This window comes from Pinus tabuliformis, chromosome 1_1, assembly GCF_031772625.1.
Source record: "Pinus tabuliformis cultivar Carrire ecotype Pingquan chromosome 1_1, CPIR1, whole genome shotgun sequence".
Taxonomy (NCBI): Eukaryota; Viridiplantae; Streptophyta; class Pinopsida; order Pinales; family Pinaceae; genus Pinus; species Pinus tabuliformis.
In genome coordinates, this window is record NC_142297.1 from 493,386,209 (window position 1) to 493,403,057 (window position 16,849).

Genomic DNA, 16,849 nt, shown 5'->3' on the forward strand with positions numbered 1-16,849 from the left:
TTGAGTCTTGATTAATTTTTTCGGACAATTTATATTCCATGGTATCATACTTTTTATTATTTTTTTGGAAAAATTTATATTCTAAATAGTTTTTTTTTTAATTGCAAAGTGGTTATTTTAATTAATCGTTATTTGTTGAGAATTATAATATAAATTTTCTTGAGACCTGACCTCGTGACTGAATATTTGTAAATTGAAGGACTTAGGATTTATTTGTGACTTAATATTTGTAGATCAAAGGACTTAGGACTTATTTGCTGGAGCATGGTCTTTTTTATAATTTTTGATTAAATGCTTGGTTGAAGGCTATGTTACATTTAATTGTTTATATCAATTCATAATCAGTTATAACTACATTCACATATAGTTATCGAATGTCAATATTTTTATCATTTTTAATTAAATGTATGGTTTTTTTTTCTATCATTTTTAATTAAATGCTTGGTTGAAGGCTATGTTACATTTAATTGTTTATATCAATTCATAATTAGTTATAACTACATTCACATATAGTTTTTTTTATCATTTTTAATTAAATGGTTGGTTGAAGGCTATGTTACATATAATTGTTTATATCAATTCATAATGAGTTATAACACATTCACATATAGTTATTGAGTGCCAACATTTTTATCATTTTTAATTAAATGCTTGGTTGAAAGCTATGTTACATTTAATTGTTTATATCAATTCATAATTAGTTATAACTACATTCATATATAGCTATTGAGTGCCAGAAATTGTTTCCCATTGAAATATATTTTAAATTAATTCAATTCATAATTAAATATAACTATATTCAGATACACTATTGAAGGCTAACAAATTGTTTCCAAGTGAAATATAATTTTTAAATTATTATTTTTTTTAAATTACTAATTTGGTTTTAATTAATTTATATTTTTGTTTTCATGTAAAACTTTGAAATAGACTACTTTTATAATGGTTGGGAATTGTCTCGTGTATTCTTGATTATTTTTTGTGACAATTTATATGATATGTTATTTTTGTTTTTTTAATTTGCAAAGTGAGTTATTTTAATTAATTCATATTTGTTGGGGATTATAATATAAATTTTATTGAGACCCAACCTCATGAACTAATATTTGTAATTCAAAGGACTTATTTGTTGGAGCATGGTTTTTAGCATTTTTAATTAAATGCTTGGTTGAGGATTCTTGATTATTTTTTGTGACAATTTATATGGTATGTTATTTTTGTTTTTTTAATTTGCAAAGTGAGTTATTTTAATTAATTCATATTTGTTGGAGATTATAATATAAATTTTATTGAGACCCAACCTCATGATCTAATATTTGTAATTCAAAGGACTTATTTGTTGGAGCATGGATTTTTAGCATTTTTAATTAAATGCTTGGTTGAGGGCTATGTTACATTTAATTGTTTATATCAATTCATAATTAGTTATAACTACATTCACATATAGTTATTGAATGCCAACAAATTGTTTCCTAGTGAAATATCATTTTTAAAATATAATTTGTTTCCTAGTGAAATATAATTTTTAAAATATAAGCATTATAAGTATGTTTATAAATCATTATATATTTAAGTACCTAGTTTTGAAAACTAATATGAAAATACAAAAAATTCATCACCCAAGACTATATTACTAGAATTTATTGAAAACACAATCATAATTTAGTGAAATTTTCAAATTTATTTCATTTTACTTGAGCATGCTCACCATGATATTCATATTTGTTTTTGATTTAAAATTTAAAGTTTTGTTCTACTTGCTTTGTAATTGTTAAACTGTCACATAAAATCGTGATCCTTTTTAGTGTATTATTTTTTCCATTTTTATTGAAAATTTTCAAATTTATTTCATTTTACTTGAGCATGCTTACCATGATATTCATATTTGTTTTTGATTTAAAACTTAAAGTTACTGTTTTGCGTGCTTTGTAATTGTTAAACTGTCACATAAACTCTTGATCAATTTAGTGTTTTATTTTCTCCATTTTTGTTGAATGCTGGGTTGAAGACATACATTGAAAACCAACAAATAGTTGCCTAGTGAAACATTATACTATTCAAATCTTTAACTATCATTATATTTTAAACATTTAGTTCCCAGAATTATTGTCAAACTCATTAAGACAATAAGCGAAGTTGTTATAATATGTAAAATTTCATTTATTGGGATGGAACTCTGAACTCTGCACTAGAAGGCCTTGAATCAAGTATTAGAGATCGCAATGAACAATAAAACAAGAGACAAGAGACACTAGAAATTAGGCTTCAAGCCAGGCAAAATCCACAAGGGGAACCCTACCAATCTTTCCTTATGAGAGAGAAATTCTGTTCATCGATAGTTCATCAAAATATTCCAACAAAAATTTCGAATCTGACCTCAACAATATCCAAGTCAAAACCAGTCAACTAGGAGAGAGAAAAGCCAACATTGGTCAAAGATTATAGTTTGCAACAAAGGGCTGAATTTTGGCTTGAGGTAGTTGATTCGATGTGCCAAAATTTGGTGCTGAAATGCCTCAGAAATTATAGTCAATGAACCAGTCAAACCTACAGTCAAGGGCTCAATCAAAGCATGTGTTCAACTCTAGTCAACGAGCCAGAAGAGCGACGAAACCTCAGTAAAAACGTCAACTTATCTTTGCAATCTTCGGCCCTCCAAGACAGTGAAATAGATCCTCAATTGCCCAAGTCAGCAAAAGTCAAACAAAGAAGAAATGCTGGTCAATGCAAATAAGATTCTCCTTCAGATTTATTCGCACGTGTGAACTCACTCTTTTGCTATTTCAGATCAGATGTGATGATGTGATGTGTGTCCAAATGAGGTTCAATGAATATCTATTTATATGAGTTTTAGGAGGTGCCGTTTCACAGATGTGGCGCTGACTTGAATATCATGAGGTTGACTTGGTCAAACCCAAAAATATGAATTATCTCCATTGCTTGCCAATGAAAAACACTGACCATAGCTACCCAAATTTTCAATAGACTTGACCAATTAAACTAACCCTCAAGTCTTATAAGCATAAGTAGCTATTTATGACAAGATTGTACACATTCTTTGCTTCGTAAAAATGAAAATATCTATTTCAGTGATGACAATTTTCACAAATGGAAGGTGAGAGTTTAAAATTTAAATACAATTAATGAATAAAATCTTATGGGGTATAGAGTCTAGATTGTTGAAATTATGATGTTCTATGTTGTAACAATCACTTATTACAAAACTGCTGCAATATAAGATAAGCAATTGTAAATAAAACATAAATCAAATGCACAATAGAGGATAGCCAAGACCAAAATGAGACAAAGAATTTAGGTCCATTGACCAGGGGAAAACCCAACCAGATTTTTCTTCTGTCAGAAATCAATTGTTCAACAAAGAGACAAAGTACAATGAGAGATCAAGAGAATGAATAAGTTGACCCAATTCTAAACAAGCTGTACCATGAAGATCATTGGTAGCAACTGTAAAAATTCCTAAATTGGAATCCCTACTACAACAACTGATGATATTTCTCCTACTTGTTAGATTTACATGAACAAGTTATTTGCAGTTTCCTACAACAAATATTGAAATACATACACTGTAACCTTCACTTAATTTATTTATATACGGAAACAAGAGACTGAGCAAGAAAGAAAATAGAACACAATAACGCCGTTAGTTTTTGACAAATGTCCCCAGAAAAACCCAATGTGGGAAAACCGGTGCAACAGATCTGAGGGTGTTATTATTATGCAATAAGAAAATCTGAATACATCTCTGGAAGCCTTCCCGACATTCCAGTTACAGAGAATAAACATGATAGAGAGATTTGTGAGATTACCCCACACTATCACTGGAAATCCTGGCTGATCCAGCGCCATAAAGATTGCCCTTGACTTTTCTGCATTGTGTCTACGTCAGCCCAACGTCAAGCTCACTGGGGACAACGTCAATCCTTTGGCTTGTCGATTTGCTGCCCAGATGATTCGATTTTTGACTCCTGGTCCCAGACCCCGACTCCTAGCTACTGAAGCTCGAATTCCCTCTGCAAATTTCGAACTCCCTCTTGGCTTCTGCGCTACCTCTGCGTGGCTTTGCGTCAACCCCTCTGGCTCAGCGCTGCCACTGTTGGATCTCCCTCTGCCTTCTCTGCTGAGTATCCTTTGACTGGGAAAGATTTCCCTTCAGATACTATCCTTGCCCCTCACTGCAAAAGCTCACTTCGAATCTCTCTCCGAAAGCTGCTCTGCTTCAGAAATTCGATCTTTTGAACTCTCTCAGTGTGTGTTCTCCAAGTGCCCATCAAGCCTTTTCTTATAATCCTCTCGTTGATCAATCAACGACCTAGATTAGATTCTAATCAATGGCTAGGATCATATTGAATTGATCTCTGCCTTCTTCTAGAAGTTACACTCACATTTTAGATTAATACTCATTAATTTTTTTAATTTCCTAAGTTTAGACTTAGGGACCAATTAAAAATAATTAATTATTTTAATAAAACTGTGTCCAGGTGGAATTTCCCAAAACGATTTCTGGGTATTGGAGAATGCATGTGTCTTAGCCTCCTTGCAATTTTTGAGAGTTAGAGCACATCCGATGCTTTCAGAAATCAACAACAACAACAAATGCAAACACTGAATCAACCTTCCCTTCAACTTAATCAAAACTGAAACACTGAATCAACTTTGACTCATCAAGTTTTGCTCTTACTCTCCAAGTGTCTCTCTCACAATCTTGTTCAACTCTCTCCAATTCTCTCAAGTTCGAATTCTTTTTTCCTGATGCACGTGTCTCTCTCACAATCTTCTTGAACTCTCTTCAACTCTCTCTCAAGTTCGAATTCTTTTTTCCTAATGCACAAGTAGTGAGGGGAGAAATAATGAGGCACATATACATAAGAGGAGCAACGAATCCATGCCATAAATGAGTAACCCACACGCCAAGAGGGAGAGTAACATATGCCCATTTGGGAAATGTAACTCATGCCATTAAGAAGGTATGCATGCCTTTGTAAGTTGTGCCACCAAGAAGGAGAGGGTAACATATGCATTAAAGAGTGTGTAAGAGGAATCTTTCATGATATGCTTTAATGAGAGCGTAAGAAAGTGTAAGAGCATTAATGAGAGTGTAGGAGGAATATGCCATGCCAATAATGAGTGTAAGTGAACATTATTGAGAGTCGTGATTGAGTAAGTTATGCCATTAAGAAGGAGAGTGTAACATATGTTTTAAAGAGTGCGTAAGAGGAATCTTTCATGATATGCTTTAATGAGAGCGTAAGAAAGTGTAAGAGCATTAATGTGTAAGAGGAATATGCCATGCCAATAATGAGTGTAATAGAACATTATTGAGAGTCATGATTGAGTAACTTGAATTTCTTTTTAATAATAATATAATAGTATCATAAAAATAATAATATAATATTAATGATTAAGTCGAAATTGAATTATTAGGATTGATTGATGATCAGAACGGATTTTCCATCAACAATACTTGATTACCAATTGATTCAAAGTGATTCACTATTTTTGGAAAGTCATACTTGAAACTTTCTATTTTTCGAAATTCATCCGAGCTGCCAAATTTTCAACATAGACTTAGTCAAGGCTGACTGAAATGTTGGAAAGACTGGGGGGAGGGGGGGTGTGTGAACCAGCATTTTTTTCAATTGTTATATCATGCTAGTTAAAAATCTTTTTACAAGATAAGCCAAAACACAAGAAGTAGAACAAAAATAACTTTGTTATTAAAAATAGTGAGGACTCCAATCCTCTTTTACGAACATAGGCTCCAACCTTTAAATAAAATCTTCAACCTTTTTAAGGCTCCAACCTTGAATGAGGACTCCAGTCCTCAAATATAAATCCAGGGTCCAAGGCTCCAGCCTTGCACAAACACTTCCAATATGTTCCAAAACTTTATCAAGATACCTCCAAGATAGCTTCCAGATCTGATCCAAGAACTCAAAGACTGCTCTAAGAATTCTTAAACAATCACTCAAATGATACTTCAAAGAATGTTCCAAAAGTTCTCCAGGGTCTGCTCTAATTATGTCTTTAAGACTGCTTCAAGTCTGTTCCAAAAGTTCTGATTCAAGTCTGCTCCAAGAGGCACTCCTTCATACTTCAAAGTCTGGTTCAAATTTGCTCCAAAAGTCTACTCTATCAGGGCTTCAAAAGGCTACAAAAGGGTCTACACAATTTGCTTGCTCTATGTTCGCTTAAAAGTCTGCTCCAAAAATCCTTATTACTACCCCAAAGGACTTCAAGGGTGCCCGCAAGGAGTTGTTCTGCAGTTCCCAAAAACTTTGCTTCAGAAAGGGCTTCCAAAAAAAACTGCTCCAGTGTCTCCAAGATTGCTTGTCTACAAGACTGCTTCACAAATGTCTTTAAGTCTTGTCCATGAATGTCTTCAAAATATCTTCTTTTATAGCCCCATTTCAAGGTTTGGTCTAGAGCTGTTTCAGAAAGCTTAAAGATTGCTCCAAAGATCTGCTACAAATGTTCAAACTTCAAAGTACACAGTCCGAGATCCTAGTCTTGCCTTGGTCCGAAATGTTACAGATGAGATGCTACAGTCCGAGATACAGCCTGAATACAAGCTGCTACACTCCAGGATACAATCTGAAATTCCCTTTTCACAGGACTGAAGTTCTACAGAAGGGAGGTTGAAATCATAGGTCCAAAATTGCTCACATCACCATAATCTGAATTAGCTACAGGTCACTGCAGGCAGCGTCTTGATGTAGTCTAAGTCAGCTCCAAAACTTCACAGTCTGAGGTCTGTTGTTCTTCTTTACTTTCCCACCAGGTTCATGAGATATGAACCTATAAACTCCTTTTGCAGAACCCGAGCTTCACTTTTCTTCTCCCTTCGATTAGTTGAAGGCCAAATGGAGGAGACATGTTGTTTATTTATACTATTCAAGCCCACATTGAACTGTCATGTCTATAGGAGGGGGGCCCAACATGTTTTCAAGAGGAGCCAACTTGAGTATCAATTATAATACTTGTTTAAATTTGTTTTAGGGGCCGACCTTAGTAATAATACTTTTGGCAGAATTATTCTTCTTTCTGTGTCATTGTTCTTCATTTCTGCATCCACACGTTTCTTCCATGTATCAATTAAGATCCTAGCCTTCTGAATCTCCTTGTTCTTGTGATTTTTCAAGTGGTTTACAGATTTCCCAACATTACATATCTTCGGAGCATCCAGATTTACATGTAGCCTATCAAGTGTATGTTGCAATAATAACAGGAGTTCTTGAATCTTTGACAACTCTGTCATCCTCCTTTGGGCTGCCTGCATCTCCAGTCTCTCCTTTATGTGCTTCTTGAAGCCAATCATCCAAAATAGGAAAGCACTGGAGCTGCACAAATTGGCTGAGACAGTCATCTTGTTAAAATTGGCAACTAGGGCCAGACTCCATGTGGGTCATCTTATTTATGGCAGCTGATATTTTTCTTGGATCCCTCTCATCGAGAGGTGTAGGATTGATGTAAAGACAATCCGATTCCGATAAGTATTCATGGAGTTATGAATTTATCTGCGTTATAAGACAATTCGTCAAGATCCCAACAACCAAATAAACCCCACATGTGCTCAACGTTTTAGTATAAATAGAGGTGGTCTTCAAGTCATTTCAACACACTTGGGATATCTTCATTTCTCTACTTGTTTTTGGGTTTTAGTAGGAGGAGAGATCCTAAGGAATAACGTTGCCCTGATCTAGAGGGCAGAACGCTGGAATTGTGGGAAAAGTCGGAACTATTGGAAAAGCTTGAATTGTCGGAAATGCCGGAAAAGCCGGAACTGCCAAAAAAAGCCAGAAAAGTCGGAACTACCCGAAAAGCTGGAAATGCTGGAATTACCAGAAAAGCTGGAACTGCTGGAAAAGACAGAACTGCCGGAAAAGCTGGAAAATCCGGAAAAGCCGGAAATGCCAGAAAATCCGGCACTATCAGAAAAGCCGGAAAAGCCAGAGCTGTCGGAAAAGTCGGAACTGCCGAAAAAGCTAGAAAAGCCGGAAATGCTGGCACTGTCGGAACTACCGGAAAAGCCGGGACTGCCGGAAATAGCCAGAACTACCGGGAACAACCAGAACTGCCGAACATGCAGAGCATTTGTCTTTGAAGGAGAACAACATGCAAGGGACAACTAACTAACATTGGGACAATTGTATGGTACTTAGCAGTAAATACACCAAGCATGCAATGCTACAGCTAGCATGCAAGGGACAACTAGCATGCAACAACAAGCATGCTAAGGACAACAAGCATGCTAAGGACAACAAGCATGCTAGGGACAACAAGCAAGCAAGGTGCAGCCAACACATAGGTCAGGATGGCAACATGGTGTAGCAATGGCACATAATGCAGTACAGTGATTGGTGCAGTCATGATTAATGAAGCGTGATGAGATGCAACATAGTGATGATGGGTGCAACATGGTGCAACGCGGTGAGGTGCAGCATGATGACGAAATGCAGCACAACAATAGGTGAAGGAGTCACTTTGGAGAATTAGTTGAAGCAGCATGTCTTCAATTGATCTCATGTATCATCTTCTTAGAGATGATCTATGCTCTTATCTAGATAAGTCAAAGTGTTGACTTCTGTTGTAAACGTACTATCTCTCTCTCTCTCTCTTTGTGCTGAACTATTGAAGAACATATAAGAAGAATTGATCAAGGGTTTCCCCACATTTGGGTTTGTCCCTGGCTAGCGCCCCATCTTGTGTCCTCTTGTCTTGGCTTGTCTTCTACGATTTATGTTTATGTTCTATCTGCAGTTTACTTTAACCCTGATGTGATTGCAAATCTGGAAAAGATATGGAGCTAACTGTGAAAATTGAAATAAATTGCTCTAAGCATAGAACATACCTAAAATTAACTTGGTATCAGAGGTGAGGTGAAGACAATGCCCAAGCAAGAGTGAAAGAGCAATCACCGAAGATAGTTGGGAAAGGACAAAAGGATCAGTGGATTCCTCATCCCTCTTCAAATTCACCAAGGGTGAAGTCAAAGCAGAGAATATTATCAGAATGGTGCAGCGGAATATGGCCTACTTAAAGATCACTTCATTGGAAGACTGGATCTCAAGGTGGAAGGCAAGGCAGATAACTAGTTCGGCCATTATGCGAAGGAGTGTCCGAATGGCAGGGACACATCACTTGATGATGATAACAATCATTCCAGGGACATCTTCAATGATCAAAGGAACGACAGGTAATGCAGGTCATCAAGGAAATTACCGACTCTTCATAGAAAGCAAGGAACCTCAGGTATGAAGAATCAAATGTTGTTTCTGATAAGATAAAGAAGTGTTATCTTGTATTGGCCCTCTCCTTCAGATTCTTTGGGAATCTGGCTTATAGATTGCAGTGCTTCAAGGCACTTCATCAAATAGATGGGTGCACTCCCTAATTTGGTAGAGATGGAAACAATCGTGGGATTATACTTAGAGCCGATGCCACCTATCCCAGAAAGGGTGTAGGGAATGTTACCCCTCAATTGAATGAGGGTAACTCTATTCAATTACAAGAATCTCTTTTATGTACCTAATTGCAAGAAGAACCTGGTGTCCATCTCAGAAATGGACGCCAAAAGTTTCAGGGTGGCATTCATCGATGGAGAGGTACGTGTTAAAAAATAAAATTTTCAAAGATGCTTTTTCTTATGGGTTCAGGGTTGGCAATTTGTATCAAGTTGCAGGATGGTCCATTGGGGATCATGTCAATTGACATATCACATCTATAACAACGGATGTCTACTTATGGGGCCCTACCCGATGTGAGTCAGATGGTGATAGGGATGCCTGAATTCAAGAAGAACATGAAGGTACATGTTTGAGAAGTATCGAAGGAAAATCCTATAAGGGGACCATTCCCCTCATGCAGCAGTACCACAAGTTTGGAACAACTCGAGGAATTTTAGATTCATGATCGAGAATATCATGTATACAGGTGGAAGAAAGCCCTCTATGGCTTGAAGCAAAACACCCCGAGCGTAGTATGAGAGGATTGATAGTTGTCTGATCATGCTAAGATTCACTAGGAGTGAAACCGATCCAAACCATTACCCGAAGGTTGTGGATGATAGACCTCTCATACCAGCACCTAATGAGGACAACCTATTTCTGACAGGTGTAGACCCTCTCATTTGCAGAAGTAAGAGGGAGTTGGATTCCAGATGTGGAATGATAGACTGCAAGCTTGTGACTACCTCGAGGATCTTAACTTTTAGAAATTATATGGTAGTGATGTCGGACCAGATTTGGGAAATGCCTCTGAGTTTCATAAACTCATTCACATTGATGTTCTTTGTGAACTTCCCTCCGGACAGATGTTTTGCAGTTAGCATGGTGAGCTCATATTTGGTTGAGCCTCACTGGATTGGTGCCAAGAATCCTCTGAGATATCTTCGGGGCACAATCTCTCATGGATTGTGATACATTGCCGGAAATATGAAATTGCATGATTATTCGAACGCTGACTGGGCAAGTAGTGTGGAGGATCACTAGAGCACTTCTCAGTGCTGGTTCTCTTTGGATTCTGCTTCGATATCATCGATGAGCAGGAAGCAGAAGTCGATTGCTATAAGCACCGCCGAGACCGAATACATAGCTACGAGTATGATCTCGTGTGAAGCTGCATGGTTGTAGAAGCTCTTAAGTGAGTTGTTTGTACACATAATGAATACCACTGTGATTCTCTGTGATAACCAGAGGGGGGATTCGATTATTGAGGAATCCTGTATTCGATGATTGCTCCAGTAGATAGACATAAAAAATTGCCTTATCTACGATATGGTAAGTCGATGAGCGAGGAGGCTCCATCGCATTGAGACTGATGTACAGGGCGCAGACATTTTGTCAAAGCCTCGGGGAAAGGTCAAATCTGTGACTTTCCTGAACGACTTGGAGTCGTTGAGAGACCTTCTTATAGGGGTCTTGCATGTTGCATGTATTGAGCTCTGGGAGCTCTAGGGGGCTTGGGGTACTTACTGGAGCAACATACAACCACAGGGCGACTCACCCTCCCTTGGTTGTGCGCTATGAATAGGATGATTAGTTCTCCTGTGGGCCGGGATGATTAGTTCTCCCATGGCAACTGTGGAATAGGATGATTAGTTCTCCTGTGGGACAGGATGATTTGTTCTCCGTGGCGACTGTGGAACAGGATGATTAGTTCTCTTGTGGGCCAGGATGATTAGTTCTCTTGTGGGCCAGGATGATTTGTTCTCCATGGCATCCACTGACAGGATGATTTGTTCTCCTGTGGATAGGATGATTAGTTATCCTGTCGAGTTATCCTACCCATGTAGTCTGGGACTCATGGGAAGTACCTCTCATCTGATCAATGAGCAGGTAAATGAGGATAGGGACCATAGTAGTACTATCGATGGACGCATCACTGTATCTACTGTACTCCCTATGCTAGGATGACTTCCATTGATCTGGGATCAATGAAACTGATCTGGGATCAGTATGAGTGGTTTGAGACACTCTCTTGTGACATTGATTTGGGATCAGTGTGAGTGGTTTGAGACGTTCTCTTGTGATATTGATCTGGGATCAATAAAACTTACTTCGGGTGAGTAAGAGTGATGTGACACACTCTCTTCAGATGAAACTGACTTCGGATCAGTAGAGAATGGTATGAGACATTCTCGATCAATTCTTCTTCTTCATGGTTCAACAGAGCAGAGCAGAGCAGAGCTCAGCAGATCAAAGCAGAGCAGAGCAGAGCTCAACAGATTAGAGCAGCGTAGGGCACTGATGGCAGAGATAGTACAGTCGGACATATGGATCAATGGATGGAGTTCTCCCTAGTTGAGGAGGAGTGTTAAAATTGGCAACTAGGGCCAAACTCCATGTGGGTCATCTTATTTATGGCAATTGAGAATTTTTTTGGTTCCCTCTCATTAAGAGGTGTAAGATTGATGTAAAGATCATCCGATTTTGATAAGTATTCATGGAGTTATGAATTTATTTGTGTTATAAGACAATTCGTCAAGGTCGGCCAACAACCAAATAAACCCCACATCTGCTCAACGTTTTAGTATAAATAGAGGTGGCCTTCAAGTCATTTCAACACACTTGGGATCTCTTACTCTCTCTATTTGTATTTGGGTTTTAGTAGGAGGAAAGATCTTAAGGAATAACGTTGCCCTGATCCAGAGGGCAGAAAGTCGGAAAAGCCGGAACTGCCAGAAAAGTTGGAAACGCTGGAAAAGTCGGAACTACCAAAAAAGCCAGAAAAGTCGAAACTACTTGAAAAGTCGGAAAAGCCGGAAAATTCGGAACTGCCGGAAAAGCCAGAATTGCTGGAAAAGCAAGAATTGCCAGAAAATCCGAAAAGCCGGAAATGCCGGAAAAGCCGAAAAAGTCGGAACTGCCAGAAAAGCCGGAAAAGCGGGAACTTCCAGAAAAGCTTAAAATGCCGGAACTTCTGGGAACAACCGGAATTGCCAGAATTGTCGGGAACTGCCGAAACAGCCGGAGCATCTGTCTTCGAAGGAGAGCAACATGCAAGGGACGACTAACTAACATTGGGATAGTTGTATGGTACTTAGCAGCAAATACACCAAGCATGCAATGTTACAGCTAGCATGCAAGGGACAACTAGCGTGCAACGACAAGCATGCTAGGGACAACAAGCAAGCAAGGTGCAACCAACACATAGGTCAGGATGGAAACATGGTGCATCAATGGCACACATGTAGTACAGTGATCGTTACAGTCATGATTAATGAAGCGTGATGAGATGTAGCATGGTGCAGCACGGTGAGGTGCAGCATGACGACGAAATGCAACACAACGATAGGTGAAGGAGTCACCTTGGAGAATTAGTTGAAGCAGGTTGTCTTCAACTGATCTCATGTATCATCTTCTTAGAGATGGTCTATGCTCTTATCTAGATAAGTCAAAGTGTTGACTTCTGTTGTAAACGTACTCTCTCTCTCTCTCTGTGCTGAACTATTGAAGAACATATAAGAAGAATTGATCAAGGGTTTCCCCACATTTGGGTTTGTCCCTGGCTAGCGCCACATCTTGTGTCCTCTTGTCTTGGCTTGTCTTCTGCGATTTATGTTTATATTCTATGTGCAGTTTACTTTAATGCTGATGTGATTGCTAATCTGGAAAATATATGGAGCTAACTGTGAAAATTGAAATAAATTGCTCGAAGCATACAACATACCTAAGGCCGAGTTTAAGTCTTCTTTACTTTCCCACCAGGTTCATGAGATATGAACCTATAAACTCCTTTTGCAGACCTGAGCTTCACTTTTCTTCTCCATTTGATTAGTTGAAGGCCAAATGGAGGAGACATGTTGTTTATTTATACTATTCAAGCCCACATTGAACTGTCATGTCTATAGGAGGGGGGCCCAACATGTTTTCAAGAGGAGCCAACTTGAATATCAATTATAATACTTGTTTAAATTTGTTTTAGTGGCCGACCTTAGTAATAATACTTTTGGCAGAATTATTCTTCTTTCTGTGTCATTGTTCTTCATTTCTGCGTCCACACGTTTCTTCCATGTATCAATTAGGATCCTAGCCTTCTGAATCTCCTTGTTCTTGTGATTTTTCAAGTGGTTTACAGATTTCCCAACATTACATATCTTCGGAGCATCCAGATTTACATGTAGCCTATCAAGTGTATGTTGCAATAATAACAGGAGTTCTTGAATCTTTGACAACTTTGTCACCCTCCTTTGGGCTGCCTGCATCTCCAGTCTTTCCTTTATGTGCTTCTTGAAGCCAATCATCCAAAATAGGCAAGCACCGGAGCTGCACAAATTGGCTGAGACAGTCATCTTGATCGGTGGTTGCAATCACACCTACAAGGGATGTACGCCACAAAGCCAAATCAATTCCTTTCTTACCATTATTACTTCTATCCAGCTTCTTTAGATGCACAAGCTGCCCAACAGCTTCTGAGTTGATGAGGCTTCCATCTTTGTTAGTGATTCTGGCAATTTCTTCGGGCCTCATAATGCACATTCTTGTTTGGAATGCCCTGTATCACTGCCATGAAAAACGCTCTGATCAGTACGCTCCCTTTTCTTCCCCTTAACTTGAATGAAGCATTCTGTTTTCTACTGAACAATCTCTTGTTGCTTGCAATCTATTTCATTTGACCTCCCAACAATCTCTTATTGTTTTGACATCAATGCCAATATCTCAACTTGAAACACAACCCACATAGCCTAAAATGTTATTATTTGCAGAGCAGAGATGACAAATCCAAGTCACTTATTCGACTTGCTGTATCAGATTGTAAGTTGCATCATGTTGACATGGAAAAACCTTGCAAAGAATATTGGAAGAGTTAAACAAGTTGTTTGGGTCAAAACCACACCAAGTTTCTTCAGCTATTCTGGTTCAAAACAAAAAATGTGTTGTCGCATAAATCAGTTAAAGGGTGCTGATAAAGCAGTTAGTGGAAGCAGGTGTGAAGTTTGGAGAAGAAGATGCAAATGTTGCTTTTTTGAGCAGCTCACTATGTTACAGGAAACTCCACCCTGAGTTGTTGGAAATGCATTTTGTAAACATTGCCTTGTGTGAAGGTCCTCTAAAATATTCTAGTGGCACTTCAGATTTTTGAAATGCCATATCAGTCATTTCAGCTGGCATGTTGACCTTCTAAGCAAACTTTTTGGTCGTTTCTGCTGGTGCGCTGGTTTTCAATTGACATCTTGGTCACTAAAATGAAAAATTATATTAAAAAGAAGAACGCTAACACTAATTTTATACAATTCAAGTTGAAATAGAATGTTCGGTTCCCTTTAAACGATAACTCTTTTTTCTGGCTTTTATGTCCAAATTTAAATTATTGAATGGTATTCTGAAATCTTATGTCTACTGGTTTCTTGTTTCTTTCACACGCTCACACATTTTTTTCCAAGCAGAACAGATCGCGGAAAACCACCGTGATTTCTTTCCCGTGATCCGTAGATGGTAAATGGGGTGAACTGTCAACCCTCATTATGGAATTTGAATTTTGGCTGATGGTTAGAAATCCTAGAAAATTCTTTTATGGAATAATGCTATGGATCTATTGGAGGTAATCCTGATGAAGGTCAGGCAAGTATGGCTGTAGCCTCCTCTATTTTATTCTCATGCCCATGATTTCAATTCTGTTGCAGCTTTCTGACCCATGATCTGAAAATATTGTTTAGATTTGGCAGTGCAGTTTAAGATTTTTTTTCATGGGTTGTGTACATTTAGTTGTATCAGTGTATTGTGTTCTTAAAACAACCAAAGAAATTTTGTTCCCTACTTGATGGCTTACTGCATATGATTCCTTGTGCTCAATTCATGTTGATATATGAGCTTTAATATAAAAACAGCTCGACTGTTGTATTTTATATTTCTTTCTGACTTTGCCACAATCTGTGTATCTAGTAAATTTCCATTTCTTTCTTTATTTCCATGCTTTGTATTTATCTGTGATACAGCTTATGCTTTCTTGTAATGTGCTCTTTGAGGTGAAACATAGAAAGTTCTTGCCTGTTATTTGTAGATGGTAGATTCTTTTAGATTTCTTTCAAGAAGACCAAAACTTTTGTACAAAAAAATATAATTGTAATAATGTTTGCTTTGTGGTTCATCGATTTTCGTCCAGGCTTCACAAGATAAGAAGAGCTTGGATGTCGGAGCAAACTTATTTGTTGGCAATCTTGATCCTGTAAGCTTGCTTGCTGATTAAATGGATCTCAAAAATAGTTTTGATGAATTTCTAAGTTCAAGCAGGAGAATTTCAATTTTTGGCAATTCTTATGTTGCTTCTCTTGCAGTGTAAATAGGCATCTAATGGATGTTGTCCAATGTGATCTTTTGCAGGATGTGGATGAAAAGCTGCTATATGATACTTTTAGTGCATTTGGAGTTATTGTTACAAATCCTAAGGTCAGGATATCCAATTCTTCGATTTGATTGCTTTTTGGTTTTGATCATGAATGTCAGGATTGTAGAATTGGTTTATATTGCACTCTTAATTATATTTACAAGAAAATGGAATCGTTCGCAAAGATTGCAGGACTGTTGTATTTGAGGCAGGCATTGTATGTAATGATTTCTAAGAGCACTGACATATGCATCTCTACAGATCTTTGGAATTTTTACCTTTAGCATGTGGCCAGTCTATAAGTCAGTGCAGCAATGTTTGCTAAGCATTAGAAATTATGTAGCTTATATTTTAGGTCATCGTCTTCATCCACGTTACAGTATTTGAAGTAAATAGCAGCACTTTGGATATTGCGTTATTATTATGTTTGGTAGTTATGTCAGAACAGTATCTTGACATTTTGACAAATATTTGTACAGGTTGTTTGTCAGTAATGGGTTTAAAATTCAGTGTGAGTGGCCTTAGTTGCAAATTTTTACCTAAAATGGTAAAGGGAATGGGAAATTCTATCATACATTTTATAAACTTAGTGATATTCATTTATCTAAACTATAATATAAAGGAAAATTCAAAAAGGCATCTTTATGTAGGTATGTGTTACCCCTTCTTCTAGCAGTGCGCAGCCCATATGAAATATTGCATTTTCACTTGCATTTGGATGAGAAGAGCTGAAAATATGTCTGCAGTCCCTTGTTTGAATTGTCTGGAACTTAAAAAGTTTTCGTCATATATTTGGATACAAATTGCATTTATATATATATATATACTTCAATGTATGAAAGTTAACCTCAATTTCTAAAGAAATAGAAAATACCTCAAGTTGGCTTGTAACTATTAATTTTGGGTCAGCTTACCCTCAATTTTGGATTTGTATGCAAGAAATTCCCTCTGTTTGTCTCTAATTAATGCAGCCCCTAGGCCTTCACTCACTCATCGTGGTGCTTAT

The 16,849-nt window shown here is 37.5% G+C and overlaps 1 protein-coding gene across 1 annotated transcript in view; it reads left to right on the forward strand.

Moving 5' to 3' along the window:
• Nucleotides 1–16,849, forward strand: part of LOC149213938 (uncharacterized) — a 137,338-nt gene that overhangs the window by 111,256 nt on the left and 9,233 nt on the right. Inside the window, exon 5 of the mRNA XM_089392149.1 lies at nt 15,840–15,905. Within this exon, the coding sequence (XP_089248275.1) occupies nt 15,840–15,905 (66 nt within the window). The remainder of the gene's footprint in view (nt 1–15,839; nt 15,906–16,849) is intronic.